At 49.5% G+C, this 18,974-nt stretch overlaps 1 protein-coding gene across 1 annotated transcript; it reads left to right on the top strand.

The window, feature by feature from the left end:
• Window positions 1–5,234: 5,234 nt before the first annotated feature.
• GRM6 (glutamate metabotropic receptor 6) lies at window positions 5,235–16,984 on the top strand (the record flags this gene model as incomplete). The annotated part of the gene is made up of 10 exons (XM_081134743.1): window positions 5,235–5,747; window positions 7,879–8,095; window positions 8,399–8,534; window positions 9,139–9,293; window positions 10,361–10,501; window positions 10,603–10,807; window positions 12,462–12,603; window positions 12,686–13,309; window positions 15,785–16,096; window positions 16,787–16,984. The coding sequence occupies 10 exons, from the start codon at window positions 5,235–5,237 to the stop codon at window positions 16,982–16,984; spliced, it is 2,643 nt and encodes an 880-aa protein (XP_080990869.1).
• Between the last annotated feature and the right edge of the window lie 1,990 nt (window positions 16,985–18,974).

The raw sequence follows: 18,974 nt of genomic DNA, 5'->3' as shown, positions 1-18,974 counted from the left end.
CCTGTTCCATTCTCTTCCCAGCTCCTGTAACTATAAATCTCTTTGTCTCTATGGATTACCTATTTTGAACATTTCATATAAGTGGAATTATACTGTATGTAACCTTTTGTGTCTAGTTTCTTTCACTCAGAATAATGTTTCTGAAGTTTATTGTAATGTGTGTTATTTACAACTAAATAATATTCCATTGCACATATACACCAAAATTTTTAATTCAGTTATTCATTAATGGACATGTTTTTTCTCACTTGACTATTGTGAATAGTGCTGCTATGAACATCTGTGTGTAAGTATTTTGTTTGAGTACCTGTTTTCAATATTCTTGGGTATATACCTAGGAGTGGAATTGCTGGGCCATATCATAATTTTTTATTTATTGTAGTTTTCAGTGTACAAGTCTCTAACCTCCTTGGCTAAATTTATTTTAGGTATTTTATTCTTCTGGATACCATTGTAAAAGGATTTTTTTTCAATTTATTGACTTTTAGAGAGAGGAGAAAGAGAGGGGGGGAGAGAGAGAGTAACATCGATTTGTTGTTCCACTTATTTCTGCATTCATTGGTTGCTTCCTGTATGCGCCCTGACCAGGGATCAAACCCGCAACTTTAGAGCATGTCCAGACGATGCTCTCACCAACTGAGCTACCTGGCCAGGGCTACTTGGAATTATTTTTTAATTCTTTTTTTGAGATTGCTCATTGTTAGTGTATAGAAAGAAACAACTGGTTTTTTGTGTATTGATCTTATACCTTGAAAATTTGATAAACTCATCTGTTAGCTCCACTATGTTTTTTATACATTCTTTAAGATTTAGTATACAGGATCATGTCATCTGAACAGAGATAGTATTACTTTTTCCTTTCCAATTTGCACGTCTATTTCTTTTTGTTGCCTAATTGCTCTGGCTGGAACTTCCAGTGCAATTTTCAATAGCAGTGGTAAAAGCAGGCATACATTTATTATTCCTGATTTTATGGGGAAATTTTTCACTTTCACCATTGAATATGATGATAGGTGAATTTTTCATAAATTCCCTTTACCGTGTTCAGGAAGTTCCTTTCTATTCCTATTTTTCTAAGTGTTTTGTGTGTGTGTGTGTGTGTGTGTTTTAATCATAAAAGCTTGTTCAATTTTGTCAAATGCTTTTCCTACATCAATTGAGATGATCATATAGTTTTCCCTTCATTTTATTAATGTACTGTATTACATTCATTGATTTCCTTATGGTGAAGCACATTGCATTTCTAGGATAAGTCCATTGCTCATGGTGTATAATCCCTTCTATACACTGCCAGATTCAATCTGCTAGTATTTTAAGTGTTTTGGATGTATAGTCATAAGGGATATTGGTCTGTAGTGTTCTTGTAATGTCTGTCTGACTTGGTACCAGGTTAATGCTGGCCAAATCAAATTGTTTAGAAAGTGTTCCTTCCTCTTCTATTTTTTAAAAAGACTTTGAGAAAGGCTGTCACCTGTGTGATAGAATTCACCCAGAGAAGCCATCTGACCTTGGATTTTTTTGCTGGGAAATTTTTTATTACTGATAATAGTATATATCTGTTCAGGTTTTCTGTTTCTTCTTGAGTAAGTTTTGGTAGTTTGGTTTCCAAGAATGTCTTTATTTCATCTAGTTTATCTATACCATGCCATTGTTCATAGTATTCTCTTATAACCCTTTTTATTTCTGTAAAATTAGGAGTAATGTCCCCATTTTTATTTGATCTTAATTATTTGCATCTTCTCTCTTTTTTTTTTAGTCTAAATAAAAACTAAAAAAATAATTTTTTAATCATTTCAAAGAACCAACAGTGGTTTTATTATCTTCACCATTGTTTTTCTATTCACCATTTCAATAATCTGTTTTAATCTTTATTTTTCTTCCTTCTAGCTTTGGGTTTAGTTTGCTACTTGTTTTCTAATTCCTTAGGGTGCAAAGTAAGTTATTAATTGAAGATTTGTCTTTTTTTAAAATATATTTTTGTTTGCTTGTTTTTGTATTTTTATTTTTAAATTATAGTTGCCATTAAATATTCTATTAGTTTCAGGTGTACAGTATAGTGGTTAGACATTTATATAATTTACAAAGCGATCCCCTGATAAGTCTAGTACCCCCCCCCCAACACCATACATAGTTATTACAATATTATTGATTGTATTCCCTGGGCTGTGCTTCACATTCCCATGACTATTTTGTAACTGGGAATTTGTACTTTTTAATTCCTTCACCCAGCCCCCAAACCCCCTCCCACCTGGCCACCATCAAAATGTACTTGATATCTGAGTTTGTTTCTGTTTTCTTTATTCATTTATTTTGTTTTATAGATTCCACATATAAGTGAAATCATATGGCATTTGTCTTTCTCTGTCTGACTTATTTTACTTAGCATAGTATCCTCTAGGTCCTTCCATGTTGTCACAAGTGGTAAGATTTCATTTTTTTTTTGGCCAAGTTATATTCCATTGCATATGTACCACAGTTTTTCTATCCACTTATCTATCAATGGACACTTAAGTTGCTCCCATATCTTGTAAATAATGCTGCAATGAACATAAGGATACATATATATCTTTTTGAATTAGTGTTTTGGGTTTCTTTGAATAAATACCCAGAAGTGGGATTGCTGGGTCATAAGGTAGTTCTATTTATAATATTTTGAGGAAACTCCATACTGTTTTCCACAGTGGCCGCACCAGTTTGCAGTCCCACCAACAGTGCATGAGAGTTTCCTTTTCTCCACATCCTCACCAGCACTTGTTGTTTGTTGATTTATTGATAGCTTCTGACAGGTGTGAGGTGATATCTCATCATGGTTTTAATTTGCATCTCTCTGATGATTAGTGACATTGAGCATCTTTTCATATGTCTATTGGCCATCTGTAGTCCTCTTTGGAGAAACATCTATTCAGGTCCTCTGCCCATTTTAAATTGGATTGTTTGTCTTTTTGGTGTGAAGTTGTATGAGTTTCTTATATTTTTTGAATATTTATCCTTTATCTGATGTACCATTGGTGGATATATTCTCCCATTGGGTAGATTGTTTTTTCATTTTTTGATAGTTTTCTTTGCTGTGCAAAGCCTTTTTGGTTTGGTGTAGTACCATTTTTTTTTTTAATTTTGTTTCCCTTGCCCAAGGAGACATGTCCAAAAAAATATTACTAAGAGCAATGTCAAAGAGTTAACTTTCTTTTTTTCCCCCAGGAACTTTATCATTTCAGGTTTTACATTTTAAGTCTTAATCCATTTTGCATTTATTCTTGTGTAAGAAAAGAGTCTAGTTTCATTTTTGTTTGTTTGTACCTGTCCAGCACGCTGGTCAGACCCTCTCAACCCCCTTCTTGCACCATTGTGAAGACTTCTGCCCCTGCTCACTGACAGTCCATCTTCACTCAGAAGCCACAAGGATGCTCTGATCCTGTGAGTTGGGAACCCGCTTTGTGATACCAGCTGTGGCCCTGTCTGACCAGTCTGAGTGGGGAAGAGCTATAAAGGGCTGTGTGAGCCCAGCTGCTGGCCCATCCACATCAAATGCCAGATTTGTACAGTTAAACACCCCATCCTTCCCAACTTGTAAAATGGATAGAGTCACACTTGACCCAGGCCTCTGACAGGGAGAGGTGCCTGGACAGCTCTGAAAACAAATGCCGTAAGTGTTGGGGAAAGAGAAAAGGGTGACATGGCTTTTGCATGCTCTCACTGCCAGCTTTGACCAAATCCCTGTGGACGCCCTAATCCACCCTGTCTAATGGAGCGCAAGCCAGCTCAGGCCCTGCAGGACAAGCCTGCTAATCTCTGGGGCTGAGAGCTCACCATCTGTCTCCAGGATGCCCTTTGCTCTCTTGGCCGCAGAGAGCCAAATCGGAGGCCTCAGGCAGGGATGATGCTAAAAGTGTCTTTTGACCAAGCCCCCTCACCTTCGGCCCTCAATGATGAGATGGGGAAACTCAGGTGCAGAGCCTCACCTGGTGTGAGTCACTGCTCCCAGAGCCCAGGAAGGCTTTAAAAATGACAGAAGAACAACTCCTTAGGGCTCCCTCATTAGCTGCAAAAGTGGGGGTCTGAGCTGCAGGGCAAGCTGGCCTGTCTCCTCCTTCCATCAGAGGTTTGCAGGCTGGTGATTTCACACCAATCTGGGTGCAAATCCTACTGCTGACACATGCCAACCATGTGACCTTGGGTGGGCCACTTAATTTTTTCAGGTCTCTATTTGCCCATCTGCAAAATGGGGCTGATGGTAAAGGTCTCTCCTTTGCAAGGTTGTTGTGGGCGTGTTAAGCAGTCCTTGCTAATATTAAAGGTGGGCTTGCTCGTGGTTCCTTCCTGCCCAGCCCTGTTCTCTCTGTGCAGGCCCACTCAGCTCACTCAGCCTGTGCTCCTTTCTCCTTCTGCTCATGGATTTACCGCGTGGATTTTGCAAGGAGAAAGTTGGGAGTACCTTAGGCAGCTGGAGTAAAGAGACTGTGGCCAGGAAAGAAAGGGAGAGGGAGACCAAAAAAAAAAAAGGATAAGAGACAGAGAGAGACAAAGAAAGAGAGAAAAAAAAATTGACACCGAGAGACAGAAAGAGAGTAGAGAGAGAGACAGAAATAGAAAAACAAGGAAACCAAGAGACAGAGGAGGACAGAATAGTGTGTGTGTGTCAGAGACAGCCGGAGAGATGGTCAGAGAATCAGGACAGACACACATCCAGACAGGAAAGAAACAAACCCAAGGCGTAGGAGAGGGAGGGAAAGGAGATGCGGAGAGACCCAGTTCTTCGCACACCCCTGCTCAGGAGGGGTCTCCGCCCTCAGGGAGGCCTCTCATCCCTTCCCCACAATCCTTAAATCCCCTCGCTCGGGGCCTCGGCAGCTGTCACAGCTGCGCCCAGACCCGGCAGCGGCGGGCACGGGTGAGTGTGGCTCCAGAGGCGCCCCTGGGTGCGCGCTGGGGATGGGCCCACGAAGAGCAGCCCGGACTGTCGGGAAGGGGCGGGCTCGCGTGCTGGAGACAGTGGTCGGGCAGGGGACCCGTGTGATAAGGTTCAGAGGGTGTTGGGAGCGACGGGGAGGCCGGGGGCTGTGCCGAGTTGATATCCCACCTCTTCTCGGACTGGCTCAGCCAACATTTACGGCGCGGTCCCTGTCCCGAACCCCCGGGGCTCCGGCTTCCCCGGCTCTCCCCGGCCGGGCAGGCACTCAGAGCGTCCTCCGATTCCGTTCTCTCTGCCTGGTCTCCTTCCGCAGCCGGGGGAGTCGATGGCCCGGCCCCGGAGCATTTTGGAGCCGCCACTGCTGGCGCTGCTGCCACCTATCCTGGTGCTGATGCTGGAGCGGGCGGGCGCGGCGGGCGCGGCGGGCTCGGTGCGCCTGGCTGGCGGCCTCACGCTGGGCGGCCTGTTCCCGGTGCACGCGCGGGGGGCGGCGGGCAGGGCGTGCGGGCAGCTGAAGAAGGAGCAGGGCGTGCACCGGCTGGAGGCCATGCTGTACGCGCTGGACCGTGTCAACGCCGACCCGGAGCTGCTGCCCGGCGTGCGGCTGGGGGCGCGGCTGCTGGACACCTGCTCCCGGGACACGTACGCGCTGGAGCAGGCCTTGAGCTTCGTGCAGGCGCTGATCCGCGGCCGCGGCGACCGCGACGAGGCGGCAGTGCGCTGCCCCGGCGGCGTCCCTCCCCTGCGCGCCGCGCCCCCCGAGCGCGTGGTGGCTGTCGTGGGGGCCTCGGCCAGCTCCGTCTCCATCATGGTCGCCAACGTGCTGCGTCTGTTTGCGGTGAGGGCCGCGTAGGGCGCCCAGCCCCTCTCTCTGGTCCTTGCCCTTGGGGTGGCTGAGGTCTAGGCTCCTTGCAGAAATCGCTCCAATGCACAAAGACAAACAGCTGCTTCAAAGAAACCCTACGCGTCCAGCCCGACGCCTGCCTGAGCCGGGTCCTCCCGGCCGCTGCAGCCGCCCTTGTCTGCTCTGGCGCCCCCCAGCGGCTGCCTCCCGCACACACAGCCCGCTGTGCGGTCAGGGAAACCGACCTTAGCTCACAGCAGGGCGCCCTGACTTTAGACCCCACTTGACCTCTCGTTCCTGTGTCCTAGTTTGGGGCACACCCTGCACAACCGTGCATGGAGGTCCTGACCCTGGACCCTGTGAGAACTCTGGGTGACAAGGAGCAAGTTTTCCCTGGAACCTAAGAGAGGAGGGCTTTCCTTCCATCTGGCTGGGCTTTCCTTCCTCTGTTTCTTGAGTTTCTCTGATTCTCCCAAAAGTGGCCTCTGTTTTTACCTCCATGGCACTAGGTGGAGGTTTTCTCTGGGCTCCCTTCCATCATCTGCACCCACTTAATCCCCCACCCCAGTTTCTACTGGATGGCAATGTTGGTGCAGAGCATACAGTTGCACCTTCTAGTTGGCACTGAGAGAGGTTGTGTGGCTGCCCAATGCTTGTGTGTGTGTGTGTGTGTGTGTGTGTGTGTGTGTGTGTGTGTGTGTGTGTGTGTTGGGAGGTGTCTTTGTCTCACCAGCTCAAGTGTGTTCACATTTGTCGCCTTCCCTGCCTGGAGCTCTGGTTTCTGTCTTTCTCCCTCTAGGTCTAGTGCAGCAACTCAAACTCAGGGCCTTCAGGGTCCAGATGAGGACTGTAGCTGAGTGAGCAGGACTCTGTGAACCCAGGGCCCAAGGCTACCAGCTCAGCCCAGGACTGAGGTGGTGCTGCATCTCCAGATTTTAGACACTGGCTACGAATTTAAACATTAAAAAAAATAAAGACACGGTGCACAAAGCACAATCGTGGGCGGCTTTGGCTCCCTGGGGGCCGTTTTACAATTTCTAGCCCGGAAGTACAGATGAGAGTTTCTGAGTTCACTTCTCAACCACACCCTGTGCTCTCAGGCATTTTAAAGGAATTTCCCTAAGGAGGGTCCACCGGAAGGCTTTTCTGAAGATTAAACTACAGTGCCTGGAGTGCCCAGAGTAACTTCAGCCTCGGCTAATTGCCCCACGGCCGGCAGGCCTTCCTCTGCCTCCTTTTCTCAGATCGTCCCTCTTTCCCTGTCTTTTGTTTTTTCCTTCCTATCGGCCTCCTTTCCTCCTTCTCGCTCTCCTTCCCTCTTCCTCCGGCTCCGCCTTCCCCCTTCCATAGATTTTCTCACTCCACATATTCTTTCTGTCCTGCTTCGAATAACCCTGTTCCCCCCTCTGACTTTCACACCAGCTCTCACTTGATGCTTCCCTTGTGACTATGTCTTTCTTTTCCGTGGTTCTGATTTGCCCCGCTGTCTGCTACCCTCCCTCTTCTTGGCTTTCTCAGCCTTTGGCTACTGTTGTCCCTCTCTTTTCACCTGTGCTGCCCCACTTCTCCTGGGTCAGCTCTGGTCATTCATCCTGGCCATCAATTACTCTAATGCACACAGATAAACCCAGTTCCAAACAGGCCCCTCCCTTGGGTCAGACACAGCCTTGAATTAAATGCTCCTCCCCAGCTCCCCTTTCTGTTCTGACCCCTCCTGGGGCTGCCCCCACCCACACAGACTGCTCCTTTGTGTGAAGACAAGGAAAACTTGTCTCCTCTGGGGCTGACAGGGATATCCCTCTCCAGGGCAGACACAGCCTGTGCCTAGAGGCCAGATTGGCTGCAGGCTGGATTTGAGCTCCCACCGCTCCTTTGCTCAGACACGTCCTGCACAACTGGATGTGGCGGCCCTGCCCTCTGCCCTAGACCCTCAGACTTCCCCTATTTCATCTGACCTATTCACAAGATGCAGGCCCTTCCCCACACCTTCTGGCCACTCCCAGTGGTTCTCAGCTCCCTACCCCAAACCTTCTGTGCCCCCACCTGCGTCCTGGGTCCCCACTGCCTTCCCTTCCTGGGGTCACTGACTTTCTAGCCACAGCTTAGGTGTCCTTTCCCCCTCCAGATCCCCCAGATCAGCTATGCCTCCACGGCCCCGGAGCTCAGCGACTCCACACGCTACGACTTCTTCTCTCGTGTGGTGCCCCCCGATTCCTACCAGGCCCAGGCCATGGTGGACATCGTGCGGGCATTGGGATGGAACTATGTGTCCACGCTGGCCTCTGAGGGCAACTATGGCGAGAGTGGGGTTGAAGCCTTTGTGCAGATCTCCCGAGAAGCTGGTGAGCTGGGGCAGGAGGGTCGGAGACACCAAGGAGTCTACAGAGGGGTGAGCCAGGGGCTGTGATATAGGGGCACTGGGTCCATGGTGGGGAGCCTGAATGGTGTCTTCTATCAGCGGTGCCCTTTACCTTTGAGGACTCAGTCCTGCCTCATGGCCTGGCAGGTGGGGCCCAGGCTAGGCTTCACCCCCGCAGACCCCTGGCACAGGCCCCTGAGTAATTACTCTACATAGTCATGCACTGTCGCAGCCCTGGTGGGTGGCGGGATTGATGAAAGCTGACTTTGGCATCCCGGACACCCAGGGGGAGTCTGTATTGCCCAGTCCATCAAGATTCCCAGAGAACCAAAGCCAGGAGAATTCAACAAGGTGATCAGACGACTCATGGAGACACCCAACGCTCGGGGCATCATCATCTTTGCCAACGAGGATGACATCAGGTGGGATGGATGGCACCTCAGTCACTGTCCTTCAGAGGCTCTCTTGAAGGCCCTGCCTTGTCTTCTCACACATCCCCACATGCACATCCCCCCTTCCACCCTTTCCCTCTTTCTTGCTCCCCCCTCCCCCTGCACACTTTTCTTGCTGCTATCTCTGCCTGGTGCCCCCAGAAATGAAGCAGGCCTGGTCTAGGTGAAGATGCTCTAAGTCGAGCCAGGGAAACACACAAGAATATATGTCTGTTTTCTTAATTCACAATAGGGGAGACCTGTGGGCAGATCTAAGTGCAGAAAATGAGCATCAGGGAAGGAGCCCCAGGGCAGAGCCAGCAGGAGGCTCTGCAGGAGAAGGGAGGCCCTACTTTCAGGCAGTGTGAATTGGGTTACAGAAGGCAAGCCTGGGCCAGGGTCTGCCTGGACCCCTGGCCACCTGAGAAGCCTAGGGCAAGTGTTCTAAACACCATACACTCCATTTTTCCTGAAATATGAGAGTCTGATGAGTGATGTGGAACGGGATAGATGGAGAGGAAAGAATGAGAATTGACCAGAGGTAAGCTGGAGGAAGACTCAAGCCTTTACTCACCCCCAGCCCTGTTTGTACCAGGAGAGTCCTAGAGGCTGCACGCGAGGCCAACCTGACAGGCCACTTTCTGTGGGTTGGCTCAGACAGCTGGGGAGCCAAGACCTCACCCATCCTGAACCTGGAGGATGTGGCAGTGGGGGCTATCACCATCCTGCCCAAAAGAGCTTCTATTGATGGTGAGTGTAGGGATGCCCTCCTCCACTTTGTCCCCCACCCCCACCCCATCCTTCCCCATCATCCCTCTTGGGGGACTCATTTCCCCCATTGGTATAATTATACTGAGATCCAGGTCCCTTCTAAGATTACCAGGTTCTATAATTCTGAGATTCTATCAATACATCCCTCCAAGCAGTGTTTGAATGAGCTGGCAAATGAGGCAAAGCACATCCACCATACAGGGTAAAAAATTGTTAGTTTGTGTTTTTTGTTTTGTTTTATTTTTTAATTCAATACCTGTATTCCTCATTTTGTCAAAGGCACTGTGATTTCAGGGTGAGGGTGGGAGGAAGAGAAACCAAGGTAGTGGGACATGCTGTCCTGTTGCTCAAAGTAATAAGGCTTCCCCTCCTCCCCCCGCCCCCACCATCTCACCTGTGAATATCTGGAAGAATCTAGCAGGCATGTCCACTTTACAACAGAATTGCTGATTTTACCAAAAACTAAACTGAAGACAGCGTGATGAGGGATGTCAAGGCTATTTGTAAAGCAAGAACCCTCATAACGCTGAGCCCTGACACCCACACTAATACCCCTTAGGGGTGTACACCCACCTCACATCCTTCCCCCCCCCCATTAGAATGCATTCAATTGCAAGTGTTGAACTAGACAGAATAGTTTTAGTAATGAAAGCGTTTCATCACAAGACAAGACTTCAGGTTTGTGGTAGTAAGTCAAAGCCCTGAGTTCTGTCCCCTCTTCTGTTTCTCCCTCCTCTGTGGTTGCTATGTTTCTTCACGCTTGTGGCATCAAATTTACTAAGTGGCTGCTGAAGCTCCACCCATTACATGTTCACTGCAGCATCCTAACCAGGAAAGAATGTGCAGCATAAAAGTATTTCATGTAGTGAGGCTCTGAGTTTGCATCAGGATGCAAATTCTACCCTAGAGCCCCCAGATGTCTTTAATTCACAGACCAGAAGTTGGTCTCATGGCCATTCTTAGCTGCAAAGTGAGCAAGTGGTGAAGGGACACAGGAGAAACTGGCTGGTTCAGATGGTTGCCACCCTCCTCCCCCTCCCTCTCAGGATTTGACCAGTACTTCGTGACACGCTCCCTGGAGAACAATCGCCGGAACATCTGGTTTGCAGAGTTCTGGGAAGATAATTTTAACTGCAAACTGACCAGCTCAGGTACCCAGTCAGACGACTCCACCCGCAAATGCACAGGTGAGAGCTGCAAAGGGTGGCAAGAGAGGTGATGGAGAAGGTGGGAGGCCAGGTCAGGCATCTGGGGTCAGGCACACTTCCTCTGGGCATCCCTAGGACAGGTGAGGAACGCATCGGCCGAGACTCTATCTACGAGCAGGAGGGGAAGGTGCAGTTTGTGATCGACGCGGTGTACGCCATTGCCCACGCCCTGCACAGCATGCACCAGGCGCTCTGTCCTGGGCATACAGGCCTGTGCCCGGAGATGGAGCCCACCGACGGGCGGACACTGCTGCAGTATATTCGGGCAGTCCGCTTCAACGGTGAGTGGGTGCCAGAGCCCCTACACGAGTGAGGGGAAGTCCCCTAAGATGGATATCTCTGTGGGACCTGGGATGAGTCGGGAGCAAAGGGATGGGAGAGGCAGCATGGTGTAGGGAGCACCTGGGCATGGGAGCTGGGGACTTGAGCCGAGTTCTGGGGGCCACTTTTTAACACTCCTTCTTTCCCAGGCCTCAGCACCCTATGCCCCAACTTGAAAAATTCAGGTGTTGGGGAATTTCTCTGTGACGCCTTCTGCCCGAAACCCTCAGCAGGTCACACACAACTCTCGCCTCCACTGCACAGAGCTTGGAGGCATCTGGTCTCTTGGGGCACAGGGCAGACAGTGAAGAGGCACTGCCTACGATGTGGACATGCTGCCCACTGTGAGTCTCCAGCTTGCAAATTCTGCCCCAGCTAGGTCCTGCACTGCCTGAGCACAAGGCGTGAGTCTGATGTGTCCCCTGGTATCAGCAGAGGGCTTGGCACATGATCAGGGCTCTGAAAAGGCCCAAATGGACTTGGCCGTGCTCATTTGTGGGGAGAGATACAGTTCTTGTACAATTACTATTTAGAAACTTAAAACTCTATTTGTCCACCAAATATTGAGTGCCTTCTGTCTGCCAAGCTCTCTGCTAAATAGCACAACTGAATTCACCCCAGACCAGCATTACAAGCTGACAGAACAAGCGTCTAAAAGAAATAAAGCTGATTGTTCAAATTAGTACAAATTTCATGTCAACACTCAGACCTTTGTGCAAGTCAACTCATCCTTTCACTTGGACAGTCAAGCTTTCTATTTTCTTTTATAATTGTGGTAACATACATATAGCATAATATAGTGTATTTACCATCTTACCTGCTTTTAAGTGTACAGTTTAGTTGTGTACATTGTTGTACAACCAATCTCCAGAACTCTTCATCTTGCAGAATTGAAACTGTGATCCCATTAAACAACTTCCCAGCCTCCCCCCCCCCCCAAGGCCCTGGCAAACACCATTCTACTTTCCATCTCTATTAATTTGACTGCTCTAAATGCCTCCTATGGGTGGAATCATAAAGTGTTTGTCTTTTTGTGACTGGCTTATTTCACTTAGCACAGTATCTTCAAGGTTCATCCATGCTCTACATGTGTCTGAATTTCCTTCCTTTTTTTAAGGCTAAAATTTATAGATAGACCACATAAATTTTGTTTATCCATGCAACCCCCCATGAGCACTTAGGTTGCTTCCACCTTTGGGCTGATGTGAATAATGTTATGAACATGAGTGTACATGTATCTCTTCGAGTTCCTGCGTTCAGTTCCTTTGGGTTTATAGCCAGAAGTGGAATTGCTGGGTCATGTGGTAATTTTATGTTTAGCGTTTTGAGGCCCATCCTACTGTTTTCCACCATGACTGCAGTTTTACACGCCTACCAGCAATTTCTCTGCGTCCTGGCCCATCCTTGGTATTTTCTGCTACTTGGACAGTGGCTGTCCTCTTGGACAGGAGGTGGTATCTCGCCGTGGTTTCGACTGGCATCTCCCTGATGCTGCTGAGCACCTTTGCAGTGCTTGTCGAGCTCCCCCTCTACCCTGGCCGGGCCGTGGCCTCTCCAGGGGGCTGGCGTGGATGGGCTGGGGAACCAGCTGAGGACGCCAGGCTCTCCCTCCAGGCAGCGCGGGGACCCCGGTGATGTTCAACGAGAACGGGGACGCGCCCGGGAGATACGACATCTTTCAGTACCAGGCGTCCAACGGCAGCTCGGGCGGCGGCGGGTACCAGACGGTGGGCCAGTGGGCCGAGGCGCTCCGGCTGGACGTGAGTGGCGCGGGAGCCGGGGCGTGGGAGGCGGCGACCGGCCCCGGCTGCGGAGGTCAAAGGCCCGCGTCCTGTGTCGCAGGTGGACGCCCTGCAGTGGGCAGGCGAACCCCGGGAAGTGCCGCAGTCTCAGTGCAGCGTCCCCTGCAGGCCTGGAGAGCGCAAGAAGATGGTGAAGGGCGTGCCCTGCTGCTGGCACTGCGAGGCCTGCGACGGGTACCGCTTCCAGGCCGATGAGTTCACCTGCGAGGCCTGCCCCGGGCACCTGCGGCCCACGCGCAACCGCACGGGCTGCCGGCCCACGCCCGTGGTGCGCCTCACCTGGGCCTCGCCCTGGGCCGCCCCGCCGCTGCTCCTGGCGGCGCTGGGCATCGCGGCCACCACCACCGTGGTGGCCACCTTCGTGCGGCACAACAACACCCCCATCGTCCGCGCCTCGGGCCGCGAGCTCAGCTACGTGCTGCTCACGGGCATCTTCCTCGTCTACGCCATCACCTTCCTCATGGTGGCCGAGCCGGGGGCGGCCACCTGCGCTGCCCGGAGGCTCTTCCTCGGCCTGGGCACTACCCTCAGCTACTCCGCGCTCTTCACCAAGACCAACCGCATCTACCGCATCTTCGAGCGGGGGAAGCGCTCGGTCACGCCGCCGCCCTTCATCAGCCCCACCTCGCAGCTGGTCATCACCTTCAGCCTCACGGCGGTGCAGGTGGGTCCCGGGCTCCCCAGGTGTGTGGGGGGGGGCCTCTACTCAGAGAGATCACAGTGTCATACGCAGCTTTCTCTCAGCACCCTTTGCACAGAAAACATCCAGGGCTTTCCAAACCATGGAGTCATTCCCAAAGCCGCGGTATTGCTGTCTTAGAGAAAGACCCAAAGGAGCCCTGCTTTTGCTTCCCATACATCATAAAATCCGGCCAGGCATGGGACAGGATGCTCCACGCCACGGTTTTCTATTTTGGAAAAACATCTAGCCTCAGGAGATAGAGCCCTACCGTTCTTCTGTAAGGAGAACTCGGTTAAGAGCCACTCCTCCACCTTGGCCTGGAAGGAAAACGGGTCAGTCAGGAGGGAGCGCCAGCATTGAAATTAGTTTCATAAATTGAACATACTCTTCCACAATTGGCTCCCGTATAAAAATAAAGCAAAGAAATATCTGATTAATTTTCCTTTACGGAATCTGTTTCCATAAAGGGGGTTTCTGCTGCCCAGTGCGTGCTGAGAGACTCAGGCCCCAGATGTGACTAACCATGGCATGGAGCATCCTGTCCCATAAATGGCCAGGTTTTATGATGTATGGGAAGCAAAAGCAGAGTTCCTTTGGGTCTTTCTCTAAGACAGTAATGCCACAGCTTTGGAAATGACTCCATGGTTTGGAAAGCCCTGGATGTTTTCTGTACAAAGGGTGCTGAGAGAAAGGTGTGTATGACATGGTGTGACACTGTAGAGCCAGCCCAGTTCTCAGGGCCAGGGGAACAGCATGCTCTCCATTCCAAGTGAGCGCTTCTCCCTACCCAGTCATGCATGTACCACGTTCATTCCCACCCACAGGCCTTGGTCCATGCGGTTCACAGCTGGAAGATGCTTCGTGCACATGCAAGGCGTGAGCTTCCCCTATCAGGGCCAAAATCTCAGTGCCCAGCTCATCCTGAAAAGGCATCTCACTGCCTCTCTGCCTGAAAACCCCATGGCGCACCTCACCCCAGGACAGAGATGCTTAGACTACATTCCGTGCCCTCCAGCTCACCAGGGGGTCCCCACATTATTCCCTCATTTCCAGAAACCCTGGACCCTTTCAAAGAGGCACACTTTCAACTTCACTAAGTTATTTACCAAAATGATGGGTGTACAATAGTGTATCACTGTTGTTTCAATTTGCCTCGACTTCATTGCTAGTGCAGTGTCCTCTTCTGTGGCATGCCTGATTCCATGCTTTGATAATTTTCTGTTATTTTGTAAGAGTTAGTTACATGTGTTGGATCTTAAGTCTTTATCAATTACAGGGGATGCAAAATCGGTGACCTACATTTTGTTTGCTACTCTTGTGTATCACAGGCCTTGAGTTTTAGTTTCTCATGGGAAACATTTCTCCCCAACCTGGAGACTTGCTCTTAAGAAAAGCCTCCATGCTGCCTTCCTGAACAGTGGGTGCCGTGACATTTTATTAGTCCCTTGTTCATGATGATGCTGCCTTTGGGGAAATCATCAAAAGATGTTCCTTCTGGTTGTACAATTTATTATAAAACATCCCTTCCTCCAGGATCACTTAGCACTGCTCCAGGTGCACAGACCTACCTGACCTCCCCACACCCTCCCCCTAAATCTGCTGCACTGGTATAGGGAATGACCTGTATGGACAGCCCTTTCAGGGTCCTGACGTTATGCAGGTGTTCTATTTCCTGCTCCCCAGCTGCCCTTGGCTCAAAGTCATGTCTCCTGTCACTGAGGAAATTGAAGCTCTATCTCCTTACTGTTAGGACCTGTGTCTTACTCTGATAACCTCCCAGCTGCCCAGCATCAACTCCTGACATTCTGACAATTCTCCACTAAGGGCCTCTGCATTTTGGGCTGCACTGTGCATTCACAAGTGAGTTCATTACATCCTATTCAACAGTTCTCTGGATCTGGAAAAGGAAGGGGGTCCTCAGGAACTAGGTTTGCCATGCTGCTAGATGGCAACAAGCTAGTGGTTCACGTTTACACAGGGAAGGTGATACTGCCTGCCTGGATGGTTGTGAGGAGAGAACACTCTACTGGGCCTGGCCCTTAATCAGTGGTACGTGCACTATTCCCCCTCCAAGCTGGCATCGTGTTCTTGCAATGATTATGATTATGATGATTCCCATTTGATAGACAGAGAAGATGTGTTTAGGATCCCAATTCCACAGATTCTGCCTGCAGTCACTGCACCTTGGAGGGCTCAGTAAATGTCATTGGTAATGGTTGGAATACAGGAAGGGGATGTCCACGGGCCCCTTACCCAGCCAGCCCTGACATTGCTAGCACACACCTCCACTGTAGCCCCTTCTCTCCCCTGGGCTTGAGTGTTCTCTTCCTGGAAGGCCCTCTCCTCTCCATGGCCTAAGCATCCCCTCCAGTAGGTCTGGAGCCTCCAGGGACCCTCCAGAGACCTCAGTTGGTGGCCAGTCTGAATGTGTCCCTGATATGATGTTGGCTCCTGTAGGTGGTGGGAGTGATGGCATGGCTGGGGGCCCAGCCCCCACACAGCGTGATCGACTATGAGGAGCAGCGGACAGTGGATCCAGAGCAAGCCAGAGGGGTGCTCAAGTGCGACATGTCAGATCTGTCTCTCATCGGCTGCCTGGGCTACAGCCTCCTGCTCATGGTCACATGCACGGTGTATGCCATCAAGGCCCGTGGTGTGCCTGAGACCTTCAACGAGGCCAAGCCCATTGGCTTCACCATGTATACCACCTGCATCATCTGGCTGGCTTTTGTGCCTATCTTCTTTGGCACGGCCCAGTCAGCTGAAAAGGTAATTTGGGGTCCCCCATTGGTTTCCTACCTGTCCACAGAAGGAAGGGCTTGATTGTCCCAAGAGCTGGGTCACACATATGACTGGTTGCTGGGTTGGTTGATGTAGCCATGTACGTAAGTACTTGTTCACTTGCTTGTCTTTCTGATCGCCCTCTCCTGTTCATTCAGCCATTCATTCATCCACACTTCTAACCATCGATTAACTTTTCATTCAATTATTTCATCATATACTCTCTACCTGCTGATCCATTAACCTATTGATCCATTTGCTCGATCATTATTTACTCAGCTGTTCATGTGCATAGTGCAACATGTGTTCATTCATCCACATGGTTGCTCACTTGCTCCTTTATTCAACCTCAGTTTGTTCATTCATTTATACGTTTGAAAACATGTCCATTTACTTATTAATATCTTCTAGTCCTTTTTAGGCATATGGGCCATTTCCCCAAGTGTCACTCTCTGTGAATGAAACTGTCTTCCCTCAGTCACTGGTCCACTCAGTGCCATGTCACTCACCCTCCATCCTGCCTACACTGGAGCCACACCATGACTATCACTTCTTCATGCCAGAGGGCCTTTGCTTATGCAGCTGTTCTTTTCTAAGTGCTCATGCCCAGGCTATGTGGAGGTAGGGGTGGGAGAGAACAGGGCTGAGTCCCACCTGGTCCCTTTTTCCATGGCTCAGATCTACATTCAGACCACCACACTGACTGTGTCCTTGAGCCTGAGTGCGTCGGTGTCCCTCGGCATGCTTTATGTACCCAAAACCTACGTCATCTTGTTCCACCCGGAGCAGAATGTGCAGAAGCGGAAGCGGAGCCTCAAAGCAACCTCCACAATGGCAGCCCCATCCAAGGGTGAGGACACAGAGACCCCCAAGTAGTGAGGGGGGTGAATGGGACGGTTGCTCCCTCTCTCTTCTTTTCTTTCCCTTGCTGCACAGTGGGAGCTGTGAGGAGCCCAGGCCTGCAGTGAGTCAGAGGAGGGGGTCCACGGAGGCCACACCCAGCAGGACGTCTTGAGGCTGGCCTCCAGAAAGACCTGGACCCACATGCCAGTTTTATCCCTGCTTTTCTGTGCATGTTGGCATCATCGTATTTCCTCACTGAAAACTAGACCTACTACCCACGGTGGGAAATCGCCACTCAGAGGCTTCTATTTCTAGAGAGGGGCTAAACTTACACTCTCTGATTTGAAGTTGAGAGGTGGCAATGTCTTCCTGGGCTTGGCCCAGCATGAGTGAGGTTTCCACTCCTTGATCAACTGCCAGAACCTAGGGATTGGGCCACGTGTGAGAATGTGTAGACCCCAGAGCGAAATACAGGGCTGGAGTTGGGGAGGAGCAGTTTCCACAAAGCAGATCTGTGGGTCTGTATGCTGGACTGAGTGACTTGGGTTTGGCACAGAGGGATGGAGCCTTGGGTGAGAGCTTGTGAGAGAGGATGAGCTTGCAGGGACAGGGGACTGAGCTGAGGGGCCAGGTGCACCCCATGACGTACTCGTGTAAGGGCATTTGCCTTGGAATCTTGTCCCCTGGGATCTGTACTCCCTTAAATGGCCTCTAAAATCTTAAGAAAATCAGATGCACTGTGTGGTATGAGCAGTGTGAGAATAAACTAACACGGGTGGCATTTGCCCTCCTCTGACGCCTGTGAGGGATTGTGTTCAGGAGTCCCAGGGTGGGACCAGTGACAGAAAGATTCCAAATGGATAACATAGGATAGATGTAAAATTCTTCTTTCCCAATACTCACTGGGAAGTCCCCTTTGAAAGGCAAGCTAGGAATGGGGAGGAAGATGCTTGCACTACAGATGTATGGGTGTTTATTTTTCAGTAAATTTTTTTTTACGAGGATCTTGGTTTAAGCGATAGAATTTTATTTCCTTGGGGTAGAATTTAAGTTTAAAACTGACTTTTTTTATTAGTGTGAATTTTCTAATATCTGGCACTGATTTTGAAGATCAACCACACTTTGTACAGCATAGAGACTATTTCCTATAGAGAGTCTCTGGTGCTTATAGGTTTTGACTAGTTCATTCTGCATTCTTGAAATTAATAGGGCTTCTCCTCAGAGTAACATACAGATCCTCCTCCCTCACACATGTTGCATTCCCAGGGTTTGTTTCTCTGCAGTGTTAATTATGAAGTTTTATATATTGCTGAATGCTTTCCAAAGTTTATTATTTCATAGGGCTTCTTTCCTCTGCAGGTTTTCTGGTGTATAATAAATTGTGTTTTCTTGGTGGAGGCTTTTCCATATAAGTGCTTTTATAGGTTTTTTTCCTCCTACATGAACTTGTAGAGACTCAGTGATCTCTGATCTCCAAATGAAGGTCTTCCTGTGTGTACTGTTTTCTTGGTGTTTTGCCCAGTGTGAATTATCTAGTGTGCTATGAGTCTTGGCTTCTAGTTGAAATTTTTTCCACATTTGTTACATTTCTTGTGGTTGTCCCCATTCTGAACTCTATGACTCAGAGTTTGGATGATTTCTTAAGTAAAGCTTTTCCACATTTGGACGATTTCTCCCTATATGATCTATGATGTGAGGTTTCTGACTTAGAGTCCTGCCTTCCTGCTGAAGACTTCCACACACTCCCCACATTCATTGCCACCTGTCTCTGAGGTGAATTCCCTCATGCACAGTGAGTTCTGTCTTCTTCTACGGCTTCTCACATCAATCCACTGTCCGTGATCTCCACAGCATGACCATCCTGTGGGCATCCTCTCTTCCTAAAGGCATTATCATATTTAGTACACTTGTGTGGCCCCTTTCTGAATTCTCAAATGTATTCAAAGGTTTGACTTCTAGAAGACAGCTTTCCCACATTCCATGTCTGTATAAGTTCTCTCCCTTTGAGCATTTTTTTGATGCT

Source organism: Miniopterus schreibersii (assembly GCF_964146895.1).
Source record: "Miniopterus schreibersii genome assembly, chromosome: 4".
Taxonomy (NCBI): domain Eukaryota; kingdom Metazoa; phylum Chordata; class Mammalia; order Chiroptera; family Miniopteridae; genus Miniopterus; species Miniopterus schreibersii.
This window is presented reverse-complemented; position numbering and strand designations above follow the sequence as displayed.